The sequence below is a fragment of the Natator depressus genome, chromosome 28 (assembly GCF_965152275.1).
Source record: "Natator depressus isolate rNatDep1 chromosome 28, rNatDep2.hap1, whole genome shotgun sequence".
NCBI classification, from domain to species: Eukaryota; Metazoa; Chordata; order Testudines; family Cheloniidae; genus Natator; species Natator depressus.
In genome coordinates this window covers 13170765-13187836 of record NC_134261.1, presented here as the reverse complement: position 1 = coordinate 13187836, position 17072 = coordinate 13170765, and the positions used below count along the sequence as shown (strand labels likewise).

At 53.6% G+C, this 17072-nt stretch overlaps 2 protein-coding genes across 6 annotated transcripts in view; one reads left to right on the top strand and one right to left on the bottom strand.

Annotated features, from left to right (window-relative positions):
- Positions 1-2901: 2901 nt before the first annotated feature.
- Positions 2902-15447, bottom strand: LOC141978924 (zinc finger protein 641-like). 3 transcript variants are annotated; one of them, XM_074941315.1, is made up of 5 exons: positions 15106-15447; positions 13060-13186; positions 6900-7013; positions 6181-6549; positions 2902-5508 (listed from the first exon to the last, which is right to left on the bottom strand). In XM_074941315.1, the coding sequence occupies exons 1-5, from the start codon at positions 15358-15360 to the stop codon at positions 5459-5461; spliced, it is 915 nt and encodes a 304-aa protein (XP_074797416.1). In that variant the 5' UTR covers positions 15361-15447; the 3' UTR covers positions 2902-5458. The 3 variants fall into 3 exon arrangements, 2 of the variants coding, with proteins under 2 accessions (XP_074797416.1, XP_074797417.1); XM_074941316.1 differs by having other exon boundaries at positions 6181-6546; XR_012636444.1 differs by lacking the exons at positions 13060-13186; positions 15106-15447 and adding an exon at positions 9045-9171 and having other exon boundaries at positions 3065-6549.
- Positions 14028-17072, top strand: part of LOC141978894 (uncharacterized) — a 41349-nt gene continuing 38304 nt past the window's right edge. For all 3 annotated transcript variants that reach the window (XR_012636440.1, XM_074941240.1, XM_074941239.1), the window contains exon 1: positions 14028-14158. The gene's annotated coding sequence lies outside the window, so the exon portion shown is untranslated. The remainder of the gene's footprint in view (positions 14159-17072) is intronic.

Sequence of the window (17072 nt, the reverse complement as noted above, 5' to 3'; positions counted from 1 at the left end):
GTAGATAGCGCTGTGCCAGCAGGTGGGCCTCTCCCATCAACATAGCTTGGGGAGGTGGAGAAGCTAAGCTGGCGGGAGAAGCCCTCCCATCAATGCAGGTAAAGCTTTCACAGAAGCACTGCAGTGGCGTGGCTGCATTGGTGAGGTGCTTATATGTAGGCCTGCCCTTTGTGTGAGGGAAGCAACGAGTGGGGGGCTGTCACTGAACTAAAGCAGGGAGATGGTTGCTGGGGAGAGATGGGAGAAGAAACGTGGCCAGCCAGCATGGCACTAAATTAGCAGATCATCGCTTCAACCACTTGGCTACATTGCGGACGGGTTATTCAGAGGCGATGCGTGCGGGAGCGGTCTAGACGGTCAAGTGCCCGTCCCACCCAGATTGGCTTTCCAGGGACAGAGAGGGAGCAGGGCTCTGTCCTCTCCCTGAGCCTCCCATCTGGCGTGGGCAGCAGCTCTCCCGAGCTGCCAGGCAGGGAACGGGACAGAGCCACGTCTGCCTGAGAGTCAGTGGCAGCCTGCTCCCTTTCTGGGCTCGGCTGCCAGGGACAGGGGATGAGCACGCTGTGGGAGATTGTGGGCCTGTGGCTGGCTTGGCCCTTGTCCCGGCAGCAGGGCCCAGGCGGGGGTGGCCCACCACCACCATCCCAGCTGTCAGGGGCCGAGTGAGCCAGAAACATGCCGAGGGGAAGGGCGGCTCTGGTTCGCTCTGTCCCTATCCCCAGCAGCTGGGACGGCAGCGGGCTGCCCTCCACCTGGGCCCAGCTGCCAAGAACAGGGGCCAAGAGAACCAGCCCCCCCCCCACAGCATACTCGGCCCCTGTGCTTGGGAGCTGAGCCCGGGCAGGGAACAGGTTGCTGCCGCCCTCCCAGCCAGGCTCTCAGGTCTCAGGCAGAAGCGGCTCCATCATGCTTCCCATCCAGCTGCCAGCAAGAGGCCAAACGTGTGTGTGTGTGTGTGTGTGTGAGACACAGCGAGAGGACAGGGCCCCCTGCCACACACACAGGTAACATGGGGTGAGGACAGCTCGGCATCACAGGGTGGGGGGAGGTCACTGGTCAGGGGAGACACGGGGTGGTCACTTGTCGTCCCCTTTAGACTATGCCCCCACCGTAAGGGGAGGCACAAGTTATCTCTGATGTTATTTGTTTCCAAGATCTCTACTGCCTGTAACATCTCCCCCAGCTCCTTGGCTGGCTGAGGAGGGGAGGGTTTGGCTTTTAGTAAAACTGTCTCCGTGTGACTGTAAAGTGAAAGGAAGAAAACTCCCAAATCCCTCCTGGTGCGGGGAGCCAGGTTTGCTGCTCACAGTCTGAATTTCACAGATTTCCGAGCCTGGGAATGTCCAAGAACAACATTTCCAGTGGGAAGGTGGATACAGAGCAGGTACACTGCAGAGGCCTAGACGTCGTACGAGGGTAGGTTGAAAATTAATGTTTTTAGAAATCATTTTGGAAATTGGCCTTTACTGACAAGATTTGCCTCTCTTCTTATTTCATGGTATGCCGTTCTTTAGAGGAATCCGTAATTAATTTTAATGTAAACAATTAATCTCTAAAACTTTATTTAATCAATCATAAACATAGTGTTGCCTTTATTCTCCCTCTCTTGCGACAGTGAACTGAATGTTGTGGTCTTCTGGAAAGCACGCAGAGATTAACTTTGTGGAATTCAGTCTCTGTATTTGGGATTCAGTGTTTTACCCTCACAGTTTCCTGAACACATTGAAATGCTAAGAGAGATAGACGGGCTGGTCTACACTGGGAATTTACTCTGGCATAGCTATGTCTCTCAGGATGTGAAAAATCCACACACACCCCACACACACACACCCCCCGCAGCAACATAGATAAGCCAACCTATGCAATTGTGTAGACAGCGTTAGATCAATGGAAGAGTTCTTCTGTTACCTCACTACCACCTCTCGGAGAGGTGGATTAACTACAGTGACAAGATCACCCCTCCCATCTCTGTGCTGTGTGTCTGTTCTGAAGTCTGGTGCCATTGTAGTGTTTTAAGTGTAGACTTAGCCTAAGAGAGAGACCAGACGTGGCTCTGGTTGGCACCAAGGATGCTCAGTCAATAAAAGCGGAGCAACCAGAGCTCTAACCCTTCTGTAGTTGACAGAGTCACATTCCTTTGCAGCAGGATGTGATTAATGGCCCTGCATACTTGTGTTAACACAGCCCCAATGGTCGACTTCCTGACTCCAAACTGATTCACGACCGACTGGTAGCAGTCTGGAGTGGTCAGCTTCCACGCTGCGATTGCCATGCACTTCTCCACGGAGAGGGCAGCTCTCATTTAGGCTTCACTGCACAGCAGGGCTGGGGTGAGCTCAGCACAGGAAGGTGGCTTTCCTCATCTGAAAATTCTGCAGCCATTGCTCGTCATCCCAGACTTGCAAAATGATGCAATCCCACCACTCAGTGCTAGTTTCCCGAGCTCAAAAGCGATGTTCCACCGTGTTCAGCTGTTCTGTGAATGCCAAAAGTAATCTAATGTTGATCCTATCCATGTCAGACAGCACGTCCGGCAACTGGGATTCCCATTGACTTCAGAGCTTCAAGATTAACTCCACTGCCATTCGCGATATGCAACTGACAGCTAGGAGAGCACTGGAGAGCAGTGCAGGACCTATTCCTTCAGACAGAGATGGCATGGTGAGCAGAAAACAAGGGACATTGAAAAATGCCCCAAACCAAAGACAGAAGCACATGGACAGCTGGGCTGAAAAGCAATGCACCATGGGACACTGAGCCTGGACCCATAATGTGCTGCGATCCACTCCACCGTCCCACAGGACCTAGCAGCAGAAGGTGGAGAGCTGAACTATGGGACAGCTACCCACAGTGCATTGCTCTCACTGTGGATACGACCGCCCTGCATGTGGACATGCTATGCTGACAGAGGAAGACAGTGTGAACACTGCAACAATGATTTTCTCAGCTCAGAATGTAGCTGAGATACACTGGAGACTTTGAGATGAACGACCATTTGCTGAAAGAGAGACAAGGTGGCTGAGTAATATTTTCTATTGGACCAACTTCTGTTGGTCAGATAGACAAGCTTTTGCTCTTAGCCCTGGTCTAGATTACAGAGTTAGGTCGACTTAAGGCAGCTTACATCAACCCAACTTTGTAAATGTCTACACTAAAATGCAGCTCTTAGGTAAACTTAGGCTATGTCTATACTGGTCAATGATCAAAAAGCATTACAAGAAAATCGTTGTTGCAGTGTTCACACTGTCTTCCTCTGTCAGCATAGCATGTCCACATGCAGGGCGGTCGTATCCACAGTGAGAGGACTCTGAGTTCCTATGGAGAATTTTTCCCCAGCTCTCTGGCTGGTGGGTCTTGCTCACATGTCCATGGTCTAACTGATCATCATGTTTGTGGTGGAGACCCTGGTTAGGGGTGTGGAGTTGCCTTCATCTGTAGCATGGGGCATAGGTAACGTTCTGGTTTGGATGAGAGCTAACTGTGGAGTCTCTGTAACTTGAAATCTTTAAATCATGGGTTGAGGACTTCAGGAGCTCAGCCAGAGGTTGCATACAGGAGTGGGTAGGGGAGGTTCTGTGGCCTGCAATGGGCAGGAGGCTAACGAGATGATCATGATGGTCCTTTCTGGACTTTAAGTCTATTAGCCTCTGAGAGCTGAGGACACTGCATCATGGGACAGTTTGGGAGGTGGAGAGGCAGAATGTGGAAAAGATAAACTCTGCGTGGGTCAGACAGAAGGGAACGCTGCTGGGGCAATGCTGCAGGAGGGAATACCTGTGAATCACCCCATCGCCTTCGGGTTTCACAGAGGCTGAAGCGACACTTTTCCCCACCTTGCTCCTGCTTTTTATTTAAATATATTTTAAATGAGGAAAAAGGTACAAAACATCCTCAGCACACCCCAGGGCAACGCGTGAGCAACTGGGAATGAGGCGATGTGTTCCAGAGGGTGAACTCCGCGGCTCTAACAATCACTTTGCAGTGGGAGGAAGAATATAAATGTGATGCTCCAGATTGGCTTTGACTAGGAGATGGAGGCTGAGTTAGGGCATAAGGAAATGTGCTCGATAACCCCGGACACTAGACATGGGAAATGTCGTTACTGTAAGAATAGTTGGGCTTTTACATCCGGATTGCTAACGCGAGCTACCTAACTCCATAGAAAATCCTACTGGGGATGAGGCCCGGGTAGATTTTACGCTGATATAGTTAGCTGAGGTCACCCGTATCTCCCACACCTTGAGCTGACTGACACTCCCGGTACGAGGGACACACATTCCCATGAGTCATAGGACTACAGAGTTTACAGAAAGGAACATGGGATTCACCTAGGGTAACCAGATAGAAAGTGTGAAGAATCAAGATGGGGGGTGGGGGAGGGAAACAGGTGCCTATAAAAGACAAAGCCCCAAATATCAGGACTGTCCCTATAAAATCGGGACATCTGGTCACCCTAGATTCATAGAATCATAGAATATCAGGGATGGAAGGGACCTCAGGAGGTCATCTAGTCCAACCCCCTGCTCAAAGCAGGACCAACCCAAACTAAATCATCCCAGCCAGGGCTTTGTGAAGCCTGACCTTAAAAACTTCTAAGGAAGGAGATTCCACCATCTCCCTAGGTAACGCATTCCAGTGTTTCACCACCCTCCTAGTGAAAAAGTTTTTCCTAATATCCAACCTAAACCTCCCACACTGCAACTTGAGACCATTACTCCTTGTTCTGTCATCCACTACCACTGAGAACAGCTGAGCTCCATCCTCTTTGGAACCCCCTTTCAGGTAGCTGAGAGCAGCTATCAAATCCCCCCTCATTCTTCTCTTCCGCAGACTAAACAATCCCAGTTCCCTCAGCCTCTCCTCATAACTCATGTGTTCCAGTCCCCTCATCATTTTTGTTGCCCTCCGCTGGACTCTCTCCAATTTATCCACATCCTTCTTGTAGTGTGGGGCCCAAAACTGGACACAGTACTCCAGATGAGGCCTCACCAATGTCGAATAGAGGGGAACGATCACGTCCCTCGATCTGCTGGCAATGCCCCTACTTATACATCCCAAAATGCCATTGGCCTTTTTGGCAACAAGGGCACACTGTTGACTCATATCCAGCTTCTCATCCACTGTCACCCCTAGGTCCTTTTCTGCAGAACTGCTGCCGAGCCATTCGGTCCCCAACCTGTAGCGGTGCATGGGATTCTTCCGTCCTAAGGGCAGGACTCTGCACTTGTCCTTGTTGAACCTCATCAGATTTCTTTTGGCCCAATCCTCTCATTTGTGTAGGGCCCTCTGTATCCTATCCCTACCCTCCAGCGTATCTACTTCTCCTCCCAGTTTAGTGTCATCTGCAAACTTGTTGAGGGTGCAATCCACACCATCCTCCAGATCATTTATGAAGATATTGAACAAAATCGGCCTGAGGACCGACCCTTGGGGCACTCCACTTGATACCGGCTGCCAACTAGACATGGAGCCATTGATCACTACCCGTTGAGATGACCCAAGGGCTACCTGGAAAAGACAAAAGTGGGCAAGCACATGAGGAGCTGAATAACCAGATGTCAGAATTAGGAAAAGTATTAAAGAAGAAAATCATTTATCATTCCGAGATAAGATTTTTATGGCTTATTATTTCCCCTGTGGATTTTCTGAAGTCTAATAACGTTTGAGCAACGAGAGAAGCTTTTCCCACTCTCAGCATTCACAGAGGCTCTCCCCTTTGTGGACTCTCTCATGATAAATAAGGTGTGAGTACCGAGAGAAGCTTTTCCCACACTCGCTGCATTGATAAGATCTCGCCCGTGTGGATTCTCTGATGTTGAATCAGGGCTGAGCGCCACTGGTTTGAGCATTGGCCTGCTAAACCCAAGGTTGTAAGCTCAATCCTTGAGGGGGCCATTTAGGGATCTGGGCCAAAAATTGGGGATTGGTCCTGCTTTGAGCATGGGTTGGATTAGATGACCTCCTGAGGTCCCTTCCAACCCTGATATTCTATGAAGGTTTTCCCACACTCACAGCATTCATGGGGTCTCTCCCCTGTGTGGATTTTCTCATGATCACTAAGGTATGAGCGCCAAGAGAAACTTTTCCCACACTCTCTGCATTGGTAGGATCTCTCCCCTGTGTGGACTCTCTGATGTTCAATCAGGACTGAGCGCTAAGTGACGGTTTTCCCACACTCACTGCATTGATGGGGTCTCTCTCCTGTGAGGATTCTCTCATGATTAATAAGGTATGAGCACCTACAGAAGCTTTTCCCACACTCAGTGCATGTTTTTTCTCTCACTCCTGTGAGGATTCTGTGCTGGCCTGTGGTTCCTTTGAGGTCTTTGTGAGTTGCCTGACAATTAATGTATTCATCCACTTTCTCTGCTGGCTGCTTTGTCTGCTGCCTCTCTGGCCTGTGCTGACTCTCACAAGAGTTTCCTTGCTCAAGACTTATGGACACATTCCCTTCGGACCTTCGCAATAACATCCTGTGTGGTTCCACTTGCTCAGCATCTGTCTGCTGAAGACTCCACTCCCCGTTCTCACTCACCATCCCACCACCTGCTGGGATAGAGAGAGAAACCTCAGGAACAGGAAAGGACAACCCATGTAAGTGTTGGGGAGATGGAAACAATCAGGAACTGAATTCCCCAAAGCGCTCCCCATAGGGAAGAGAAAAGGGGATCAATTCTCCTTCCACATCCTATCCAAACACTCAGGATGACAGGAGGTCAGGGAAGGAGCTACTGCCAGGTGTCAGTCAGGATGGTTAGGATATGAGTGATATCTGCCCTGAGGATATGACACATGCTGGGGAAAATCCTGAATTCAGAGAGTTCACAAGGTCTTTGTAGGGAATCCAGCTCTTTCGTTCAGGCACTGACCGTTTTTGAGTTGGTTTAATGATCCCTCACCTATACAGCCACCTCTCAGGGTCCCTTGTTCTTCTGAGTCCTGGATTTCTGAGACCCACGGCTCTTCCCCTTTTTCCAGCTGGGAGATCACATCAGGTTTGGAAACTGGAAACCCTGCTCAGGGGAAGAAAACAAGGTACATCAGTTGAATTCATGGAACACATGTCAGAAAAAAATGTTCTATTATTTTAACCCCAGCCCATTTTAAGGCAGTAAAAAACCAGGACCAGCTCCCAAGTTGTTCAAAGGTGCTGGACACTCTGCTTTTGGGGGGATTTAACAGTCCCCATCCCTCCTGTGAACACAAAGAGCCAGACACTCATCATCGAAGAGGCTCCTAAAACACAGAGGAGGTAATTCCATGTCCCAGAAAGTGAAGGCTCCAGACAGAGGGGAAGTCCCCCTGGAAGTGTTTCTTTCTGACAGACAGAGGACCAGAGACTATGAGGCATAGGAGAGCTGGAAGAAGTGAACATTGGCTGGTGGGGTTCAGCACAGTGAGGAAGAAGAGGGAGCGCAGAGGCCCCAGAATGCCATATGTCAGAGATATTGTATGTCAGGAAAGCACATTTTGAGGAAATAAGGACTCTAGTAAGTCAGGGGTAATGGAAGGGAGTATATGAATATCCCCCAATGTGTGGATAACTCCAGTGACTTAGATTCTATAATTGATGCATGTGACAGGATGCACTTGTCCCGCGCTGGTCTAGCAGGGTCAACTCCACTCTGTTGGCCGAGGAGGCCACGCCCCCTTGACCTTGTTGGGCATACTCTGGCTGGAACCCACATATAAAAGGGAGCTTCTCAGCTCAACTGGGGCTTGCCGCGGAAGAGGGAGGACACAGGTTGCCGGCTTCAGCCCCTAAGCCGCTGAGTCTCCAGACAGTGGAAGCCAAACACACGGAGACCCAGGCGAGTACTAAAATGCCAGAGGATGCCCAAGACAACTTGGAACCACCAGGAGCTGCCCAAGCCAAGGAACCCAGAGATGCCAGGGACGCACAGATGGGGTAGGAAGTGGCCCAAGGGAGTGACCCATTGGGATGGGCGCTGTCAGTGTTTCGATCGGATCCCCGCTGACCCAGTCACTGAACACTCTGCCACTGTCAGGGTCCTGGGCTAGGACCTGATGGAGTAGGGTAGGCCACGGGGTGGCAACTTCCCCATCTTAGGCTCAGAGGCCTGCACTGGTCTACCATTGGCCTGAGTCAGGACAGTATGTTTGTTGCTCTGCCCCATCTGAGGGCCTGAGACCCTAGACTGTTTGGATGCTCTGCCCTGCCTGAGGGCCTGAGCTGAGACCCATTTGGTGCTTTACCCCTACATGAGAGGGCCACTAATATTGACTCTGGCCATTAGGCCACACCACCCTGAGGAGTGGGTAGCCATACTGACTTTGACCACTAGGCTGCACTACCCTGAGCCTAAGGGTGGTCGGGCAGACTCAGTCACGGAATTACAGTGGCCCTCACCCCACCCCAAATGGGGATGGGGTGCACTTGCCCTGCGATCATGTGGTGGAGAATGCAGGCAAGACCTGGGACCTGCTAAGAAGTCCACTGGAGGGGCGGGGACTGCCCCCTCCCTTTTTTTTTCTTTTTGCTGTTCCTTTTTTTGGCTGCAATTGTCCTCTCATGACTGAGTGAGACAGAAGTCAAGAAAGTCCTGAAACGGCTGCTGGAAAGCCAACAACAGATGGCTCAGCATCAGCTGCATCAGGCGCAGCTTCTGCAACAGGTGGTCCAGCAGCACCTGGCCCAGCAACAAGAATTACTGCGGGAGGTGTCTGCCCTACACCAGACACAACAGGAGCTCATGGTACAACAAATGGTGGCACTATTGAGGCCCGTTCCCCTGCCAGACACCCATGCCGGCACGATGGGAGCTGTGGCTGGCCTGATGGGACTTCTTGTACAACTGACCAAGATGGGTCCTGGTTATGATCACGAGACCTTTTTGGTAACCTTTGAGAGGGTTGCCACCGTTACTCAGTGGCCAGGAGAGCACTGGGCCACCATGTTGGCACCATATTTGACTGCATGGCCCAGACAGTCTACCGCAATCTGGACCCACAGGACGCATTAGACTACCATAAGATCAAGGCAGCCATCCTCAACCAGACCAGGCATTTCCCCCAAGACTTACCCACCAGGGCACAGCCCAGGGCTGTGGCCCGGAAGCTCCAGGATTACTGCTGGTGCTGGCTGGAGCCATGCAGGGGCCCAGGTGGTGAAGGTGGTGGTGCTGGAAAAAATTGCACAAATCCTCCCCACTGGGGGGAGGGAGTGGGTAAAACATCATCACCTGACCTCGCTCACGGAAGCCATCTCCCTCATGGAGGACTCCCCTCATGGCCAACGATGAGTTGGAGGTACGAGGCCGAAGGACTCAGATCCTCAGGGACCGAGATCCTCAAGGACCTGGGCTGACTGCTGGAGCCAGTTACCTGCAGACACGAGCCAGGGTGTCCGAGCTTCCAACCTAGACCAACGATAGTCGGGGAGGCACCAGCAAGGAGACGTGTTACCTTGACTTCTAGGCCGCAATGCCCTGAGGCTAAGGGTGGTCAGGCAAACTCAGCCTATAGTGGCCCTTATCCCACCCCAAATGGGGACAGGGAGTGCTTGCCCTGCGACAAGGCTCAACAGCCTTTAATTCCTCTGGGAAAGGAGAATGTGAAAAAGAAGACTCAGGCCCTGGGACTTCAGGAGGGACCAAGTCAAAGATCCCAGGAACCTGCAGGGAAGACAGATTGTGGATGCTGCAGATGGAGAGTGGAAAAAGTGAGATGCTTTTAGTACCCAGAAATTTCCCTACCAAGCGAGGACATCACAGGGAAGCACACATTTGTGGCAGGGATGGAGCGTATTTTCGGTGCAAGGAACATAAGATTTCATCAAAAGTGGCTGGCTCACAGGGCTTAGGGAAGAGACGTATGCGTAGTAGCCAGGGGGAAGGCACTGAGCAATAGAGAGAGGAGAAGAGTGAAAATAATAAAATATGAAAAATATGTAAAATAAAGTGACACTGGACTGTTGTAAGAAGGGGCTGCAGGCTTTATATCAATATGTCCTGAACAGGGATTCTGTTTTCATGGTCTGGGATCCCCCATAGCTCCACATCCCCTAAACCTCCCCTCCCCTATGTCCCACTGACCCATTCCACATGCTTCCCAGGTGTCCCTGGGTCCAATTTCTCCAACCCCTCCCATGACAGAGTTGGAGCTGCTCTGCAGTGTTGGTGAATATTTTATGTTCATCTGGATATTGGGATATTTACTGTGTAAATAATTCAGTTTAGTTTAATGCGGGGGCTGTAAGGAAAACAAGCAGAAAGGGAAGGCAAATGGTTCATGATGAGATACACCTTGGTGGTCCCTTGTTAAGAGACAAGGCCTGAACTATTAGCTTTGAATATTCTAGCTCCTGTCTCCAAGCCACTTACAGAACGGGGTTTGACGAGCCAGCCCAAGGCCTGGGACCAAGAAAATCAAAAGGATTGGGGCAGTTTAAAAAGGGACTCCCGCTACAAAGAGGGATGGCTGCTCAGATAATTAGTTGGAGAAGTGAGACAGAGACTCGTGGACTGAGCAGGGGTGTGTGAAGAAGTATGGTCTGCCTAGATGATCACTGGGGATGGCGGGCCTTTAGGTAAGACAAGCATGTGTGAAAACTAATTTTTAAAATCCTTGTTTCTCTTTTGCTTTTTCCCTATGCAAAACAAACATGACTGCCATTTGAAGGAGGCTGTTTTGTCACTGTGCACTCCTGATCCCAGACTCCTGAAGGTGTTTGCACTCAACTTGGCCTGCTGGGTAAGCACAGTTCACACATGGGTTATTGCCTCCCAGGGCCCTGTCTCGGAGCAAGAGTATTCCAGAATTCCACTCCAGGAGAGGAGATGCACGAGGCCTGACAGCTTAGGGGGTGGTGGTGGAGGCATTTAGAGAGACCTGGGAGGGGACAGAGGTGTAGCTATGATACCCAGTCCTCCTCCTTCCCACCAATCTCAGCTCTTCCCACCTTACGCGATGTCAGGAGTACCCGTTCCTTGTGTTCGTTCCTTCCTGCCCCTTGCCCAAATCCCTCCTCATTACCAGTTTCCCCAAATTTCCTGTTCCCCAACCACTTTGCACCCCACCCTGCAACTATGCCAAGTGTAACTTGCTCCTAACTCCTAGGAGCCCCTGCCAAAAAAAAAGAGTCCCTTGCCTCCCTTCCATTGCAACCATCCCAATTTCCTGGAGCACCCACTACCCTGCACCCACCCTTCCTTTACTTTCACCAACAACTTGTCCAGCTCCTTGAGCTCTTGATCCAACTCCTTCTCATTACTGCTAGCCCTGCATGGCACCTAACTCCAGACAACATCTGCACTATAGGTAACAAAGCAAAGGGAGATGGGAAGCTGAGTTGTGCATATTATTAAGAAAACAGTATTACTAAAAAAATTCCCAGATTCTCCACAGGGTGACATGTTCCAAGCGAAGGGCTAGGATTACGAATCATAGAAACGTGGTGCTGGAAAGGACCTTGAGAGGCCATCTAGTCCATCCCTCTGTGCTGAGGCAGGACCATTATACCTAGACCATCCCTGACAATTTGGCCTAACCTGTTCTAAAACATCTTCAATGATGGGGATCCCACAGTTTACTTGGTAACCTATTCCAGTACTTCTCTTTGTTAGAATTTTGTTCCCTAATATTCAACCTAAATCTCCCTGGCTGCAGATTAAGCCAATTACTTCTTGTCCTCCCCCTGTGAACATGGACAGCAATTGATCACCGTCCTCTTTGTAACAGCTCTTAACATCTAGGAAGACTAATATCAGGTTCCCTCTCGGCCTTCTTTTCCCATGACTAAACATGACCTATGTGGAAAGGTTGAAAGAACTGGGCATGTCTGAGGAGAAGGAGGCAGCTTTGTGGCTGTTTACTTCTGAATGGATATGAGCAGGGCCAGACTGCGTTGGTCAAGGTGAGAGAACACGATGTTGCGGTATTTGAAATGGGGACGATCTCCTGCACAAGAGCTTTAGCTGTGTGGATGGGTAGCAAAAGCCCTATTTTAGCGACATTATGCAGAAAGAAAACACAAGATCTAGACACGGCCTGGATGTGAGGCACTGCAGGGGGGTCCGTGGTGAAGGTGCTATTGTGTGTGTTGTGTTCCACAGACACGAATACCAGCATTTGTCTGCGTGCCCTGTGTCAGCTGCACTGGAATTGAAGGGGGGAGTGACAGCTTGCAGCAGCTTGGCAGAGCTGTGACAAGGATACGAAGGGTGTGTTCTCACCACTGGGATGTCAGCCATCTGGGGGTATATTTGCTAGTGCCCTAGAGGAGCTTCAGGTACACTAACACACATACGCCTGTGACAACGGACCAGCTCAGTCATCAGTGGGACTGTCAGCTGCCCCCTGGGCTGGACAAAGGTGCCCCTCCTAGGAGTTCTCTTTTACACATTGATACAAACAAGTTACATATTACACTCCTGATGTGGTTAGCCACCAACCCTGCACCTTGCACCTGCTGGTTCGCGCAAAACATCCGCACCCGTCATTCTGTCCCCACACCCTTCTCTTACTCGGGGTCGGTGTGTTCCTGACCCATCTCCCAGGAACGTGTCCACATGAATAGCCAGTACCTAATACTACTTAGGAATGCCTGTGTTTTTGCAACGCTAGCCATGCCTTGGCCAAGTTCACGTACCGGACAGTGAACTCATAAGCAAGCACCTGCTTTGTGACGGGGCCTGACTTTGGTTCATAGCACGGGCTTTTGCTAACTTTGATGCAGGCCTCCGGTCTTGCACCAGGCCCAGGGCTCCAAGCTCTCTCGAATACAGGAATATTTTGCACGTCTGCGATAGTTTGTGTGGAACAGGCTCCGTGTTTGAGTGAAAGCTGCTTCTGTTCCCCACGTCACACACGCACCCAGATGTTACCTCAGCAACAAGAAGGTGTGAGACTTTGTGCTATTCGGCTCCTGGCTCTGTTCCCAGTGCTGTGGGGCAGGGCAGGGCACAGGGCTGGGGTGTGCGTCACTGGCATGTTGGGGTGTTGCTGAGACAGGGCAGAGTTAAGGTTCACTGTGGGGGTGACGTGAACCTGAACTCCTCATTTCCGCCTTCCAAGAACCACGGGGACGGGAACCCTTACCCAGCGAGGTCACAGTCTCACAGGTCTCCTGCATGACGTCTCTGCAGAGGGCTCTCTGAGCGGGGTCCAGCAGAGCCCCCTCTTCCTTGGTGAAATACACCGCCACCGCCTGGAAAGCCACCAGCCCCTGAAAGCACAAAAGCCCCCTCCTTTTATCCAGCCTGGCTCTTTCCCGCCCTCCCCCACCTCCCGACCAAGCTCCCCCCAAGTTCCTCCCTCCTGGGCAGTTTCTGCTCCTCTCTCGCGACCAGGATCCCTTCCTGAGCGGGCTCCGTGGCCCCCGTCCCCGCCCCCGGGGAGCAAGCCATGGCCAGGGCTCGGCAGCCTGCGAGGGGGGAAAGGGGGGCAAGCGGCGCAGGGTTGAGTCCCCCCGTCCCGCCCAGGGGCCAGGCCGGGTCCCCCTTTGGGCCCCGGGCTCCCAGCGGCACCAGGCCCGGGGCGGCCGACGCGGACCCAGACGGCGGAGCCCAGCCGAAGGAGTCATGGGGGGGGGTCCCCCAGAGCTGGTCCCCGGGCGGGGGGGGGCAGCCCACCCCCACCACAGGGCGGGAATAGGGAGAGGTGGGAACTGGCTTCTCCTCCCCTTCGTCCCAGGAAACTGGGTCTGGGAATTCCCCCCCCAATCCCATCCCCCCCCTCGGGCTGGGGGGGCTCCGGCCCAGGGGCTGCCCCTCCCCCCCCCGGCAGGGAGGGGTTAACGCCGGCCCCGCGGGGGGAGGGGCAGGAGCCGCGAGGGGGGGGCGGGGACAGGCTCCTGCCCGGGGGGGGGAGGGGCCGGGCCCGGTTCGCCCCCTGCCCCGGTGGGGGGGGGGTCCCCCGAGCTCCCCGCGGCCGGAGCGGGGCGGGGCCGGGAGCGGCAGCCGGGGCTCGGGGCGGGGCAAGGGGCGGGGCTGTGGAGAACCCCGCGCCCAACGGAGCGGGGGGGGCAGCCCCGCCTCACAGCCCCGCGCGCGCGCGCGCGCGCCGCGCTCCAACGGCCCTAACGGCCGCAACCGTCACGTGCCTCCTCCTCCCCTTTCCCCGCCCCGCCCGCACCGCTGTGTGCGTCACTTCCGGGGCTCGCTGCAGCGGAGGGGGGGGGAAGCGCGGGGCAGAGCCGGTAAGAGCCGGGCGGGAGGGGGGCGGGGCGCCCGGCCTGGGTCCGAGCCGCGCCTCGGGGGGGGGACTGGGCCGAGCCCCCCCGCGCCTGGGCCAGGCCGGAAGCTGGGGCGGGGCCTGCGCTGGTTGGTCCCGGTTCGGCCTCCGTAGTGGGCGGGGGGGGCGTTGAAGTGTCCCTGGGAGAAGCGGGGGGGCATCCGCCCATCCCCCACTGCTGCCCCCTTCCCTGGTCCAGGGACCGCCCCCCCCGGGCCCGTTCAAACTCCCCCCCCCCCCCCGCGGCCCGTGTGAAGGGGGGGGCCCACTTTGTGTCTGTCTGTGCTGGGCAGTCCCATAAAACCCCTTCAAACGGCCCCCCCTCCCCCCCTTCCGTGGCTCCATGAAATCCCCCCCCGCCCGCTCCGGGGGGGTGTCTCTCCTCTCCTCAAAGGGGGAGTCTGTGACCCGTCCCCCCCCCCACAACTGACGGATAGAAAATATCCCCCAAATCCCCCCCCCCGCAACCGACGGATAGAAAATATCCCCCAAATCCCCCCCCCGCAACCGACGGATAGAAAATATCCCCCAAATCCCCCCCCCCACAACCGACGGATAGAAAATATCCCCCAAATCCCCCCCCCCCGCAACCGACGGATAGAAAATATCCCCCAAATCCCCCTCCCTCCACAACCGACGGATAGAAAATATCCCCCAAATCCCCCCCCCCCGCAACCGACGGATAGAAAATATCCCCCAAATCCCCCCCCCTCCACAACCGACGGATAGAAAATATCCCCCAAATCCCCCCCCCCTCCACAACTGACGGATAGAAAATATCCCCCAAATCCCCCCCCCCGCAACTGATGGATAGAAAATGTTCCCCCAACCCCCCCCCCACTTGCTCTCTCCTCGTCCGTTCGACCGGGCTGGGCCCCGAGCGTTGGGCCCCGTCCCGCCGCGGTAACGTACGGCCCCTGTCTCCGACTTTGCCCTTCCCCCGATCCGCCGGCCGGAGGGTGCGTTTCCCTGCAAACGCTGCCTTGTCTCGCTCTGTCCGTCGGTCCCACGGCGACGGGAAACACACTCGGGTTTCACCGCTGACCCGCAACTGGCCCGTGCAGCCGAGAGGGGGTTTGGGGTTTTTTCCCTCAATTGCCTGGCCTGGCGGCGGTGGGTTTGATTCTGTAGGTTGTGTTTTTCTACGTATAGATTGCATAGCACCATAGCAAGGTAGGGCTGGCCAGGACCTCAAGGTGTCATCAAGTCCAGCTCTCTCTGCCGAGGCAGGACCAAGTGCAGGTAGATTATCTCCGGCAGAGTTTTGTCCTCCCTGCTCTTAAAAACTTCCAGAGACAGAGACTCCACAGCCGCCCTTGTAAGACTCTTCCAGAGCTGAGCTACCTTGGCCCTGGGGACACCCACACAGACTTTAGGGGTGAGCAGCTCTGGAGAGAGAGGAGACCCCAGTGAGCGGGCAGCTGGGTAAATAGACGAAAGTTGGGGGGAGAAACATTGACGTGTCCAAGGTCACCCAGGCTGTCCGTGACAGAGCTAGAAAGAGATCCCAGTTCTAGTGCTGTTTTGGGTACTGAAGGTCTCTGCCACACTGGTGTTTTAGGCACTGGTGCAAACCCTTCGTACAGACACAATTTACACTAGTGCAGTCTGATTGGCACGGGTGCACCATGTCCCAATTGGACGGTTTGGGGTGGGGAGGGGGACAGTGACCTCACTGAGGCGTGGAGCTGGCTGAACAGTGCAGCTGGTAACGGAGGGGCAGCGGTGAGTGCAGGAGGTACGAGCCAGGCGCACAGCCCCACAGGACTGGACACTGACTTCTCCTGACCCTGGGGACACCCCCCCAGCTGTCTGCAGGGACTGCAGCTGAGCTGCCCTGCCAGGACACCTTGTGCATCCATGGACAAACCACCTCTTCCCGCAGCCTAATACAGTGGGGTCTGGGGACCTTTCCAAGCTGTGGGTGACGGGGCTCTGGAGTTACTGGGCTCTGTTTCTGGTTCTGTCACTGACCTGCTTGGTGACCTTGGGGAAGTCCCAGCCCCTCTCTGTTTTCCTCCTACCCATTGTCTACTTGGCTTGTGATCTCTTTGGGGGAAGGACTGTCCCTCTCTGTCTGTGCAGTGCCCAGCACAATGGGGGTGCTGATCTCAGTCAGGCTCTCTGCAAAGCGCAGCACAATGGGGCCCTGATCGCCATCAGTGTATCCTCAAATCATTATTTAAAGACCTTAAATTACAAAAAAATCCACCATTTACCCTAGTTTAAACCTGCAAATGACCCATGCCATGCCCCATGCTGAAGAGGAAGGGAAAAAACCCCAACCCTCTGGGTCTCTGCCAATCTAAGTCTGTGCAAAATTCCTTCCCATCCCCAAATATGGCAATCAGTTAGACCCTGAGCATATGGGCAAGAGCCAGCAGCCAGACACCTGGGAAAAGAAGTCTCTGTAGTAACTCAGAGCCCTCCCCATCTAGTTTCCTATCACCTGCCTTTGGAGATATTTGCTGCTAGCAGTCACAGATCAGCTACATGGCATTGTAGGCAGTCCCATCATACCATCCCCTCCATAAAGGTATCCAGCTCAGTCTTGAAACCAGTTGGTTCTTTTGCCCCCACTGCTCCCCTTGGAAGGCTGTTCCAAAACTTCACTTCGATGGTTAGAAACCTTTGCCTAATTTCAAGCCAAAACTTACTGATGGCCAGTATCCATTTGTTCTAGTGTCAACATTGGTGCTTAACCTAAATAACTCCTCTCCTTCCCTGGTATTTATCCTTGTGATGTATTTATAGAGAGCAATCATATCTCCCCTCAGCCTTCTTTTGGTTAGGCTAAACAAGCCAAGCTCTTTGAGTCTCTTCTCATAAGGTAGATTTTCCATTCCTTGGGTCATCCTAGTAGCCCTTCTCTGTACCAG

Coding starts and splice junctions, on each gene's coding strand:
- LOC141978924 (XM_074941315.1), bottom strand. CDS start 15,360: ATGGTGCTATGCAATCTATACGTAGAAAAACACAACCTACAGAATCAA. Junction 13,187..15,105: donor CAAAGTCGGAGACAGGGGCC/GTACGTTACCGC, acceptor TTGTGCTTTCAG/GGGCTGGTGGCTTTCCAGGC. Junction 6,550..6,899: donor CCTGAGAGGTGGCTGTATAG/GTGAGGGATCAT, acceptor TCTCTATCCCAG/CAGGTGGTGGGATGGTGAGT.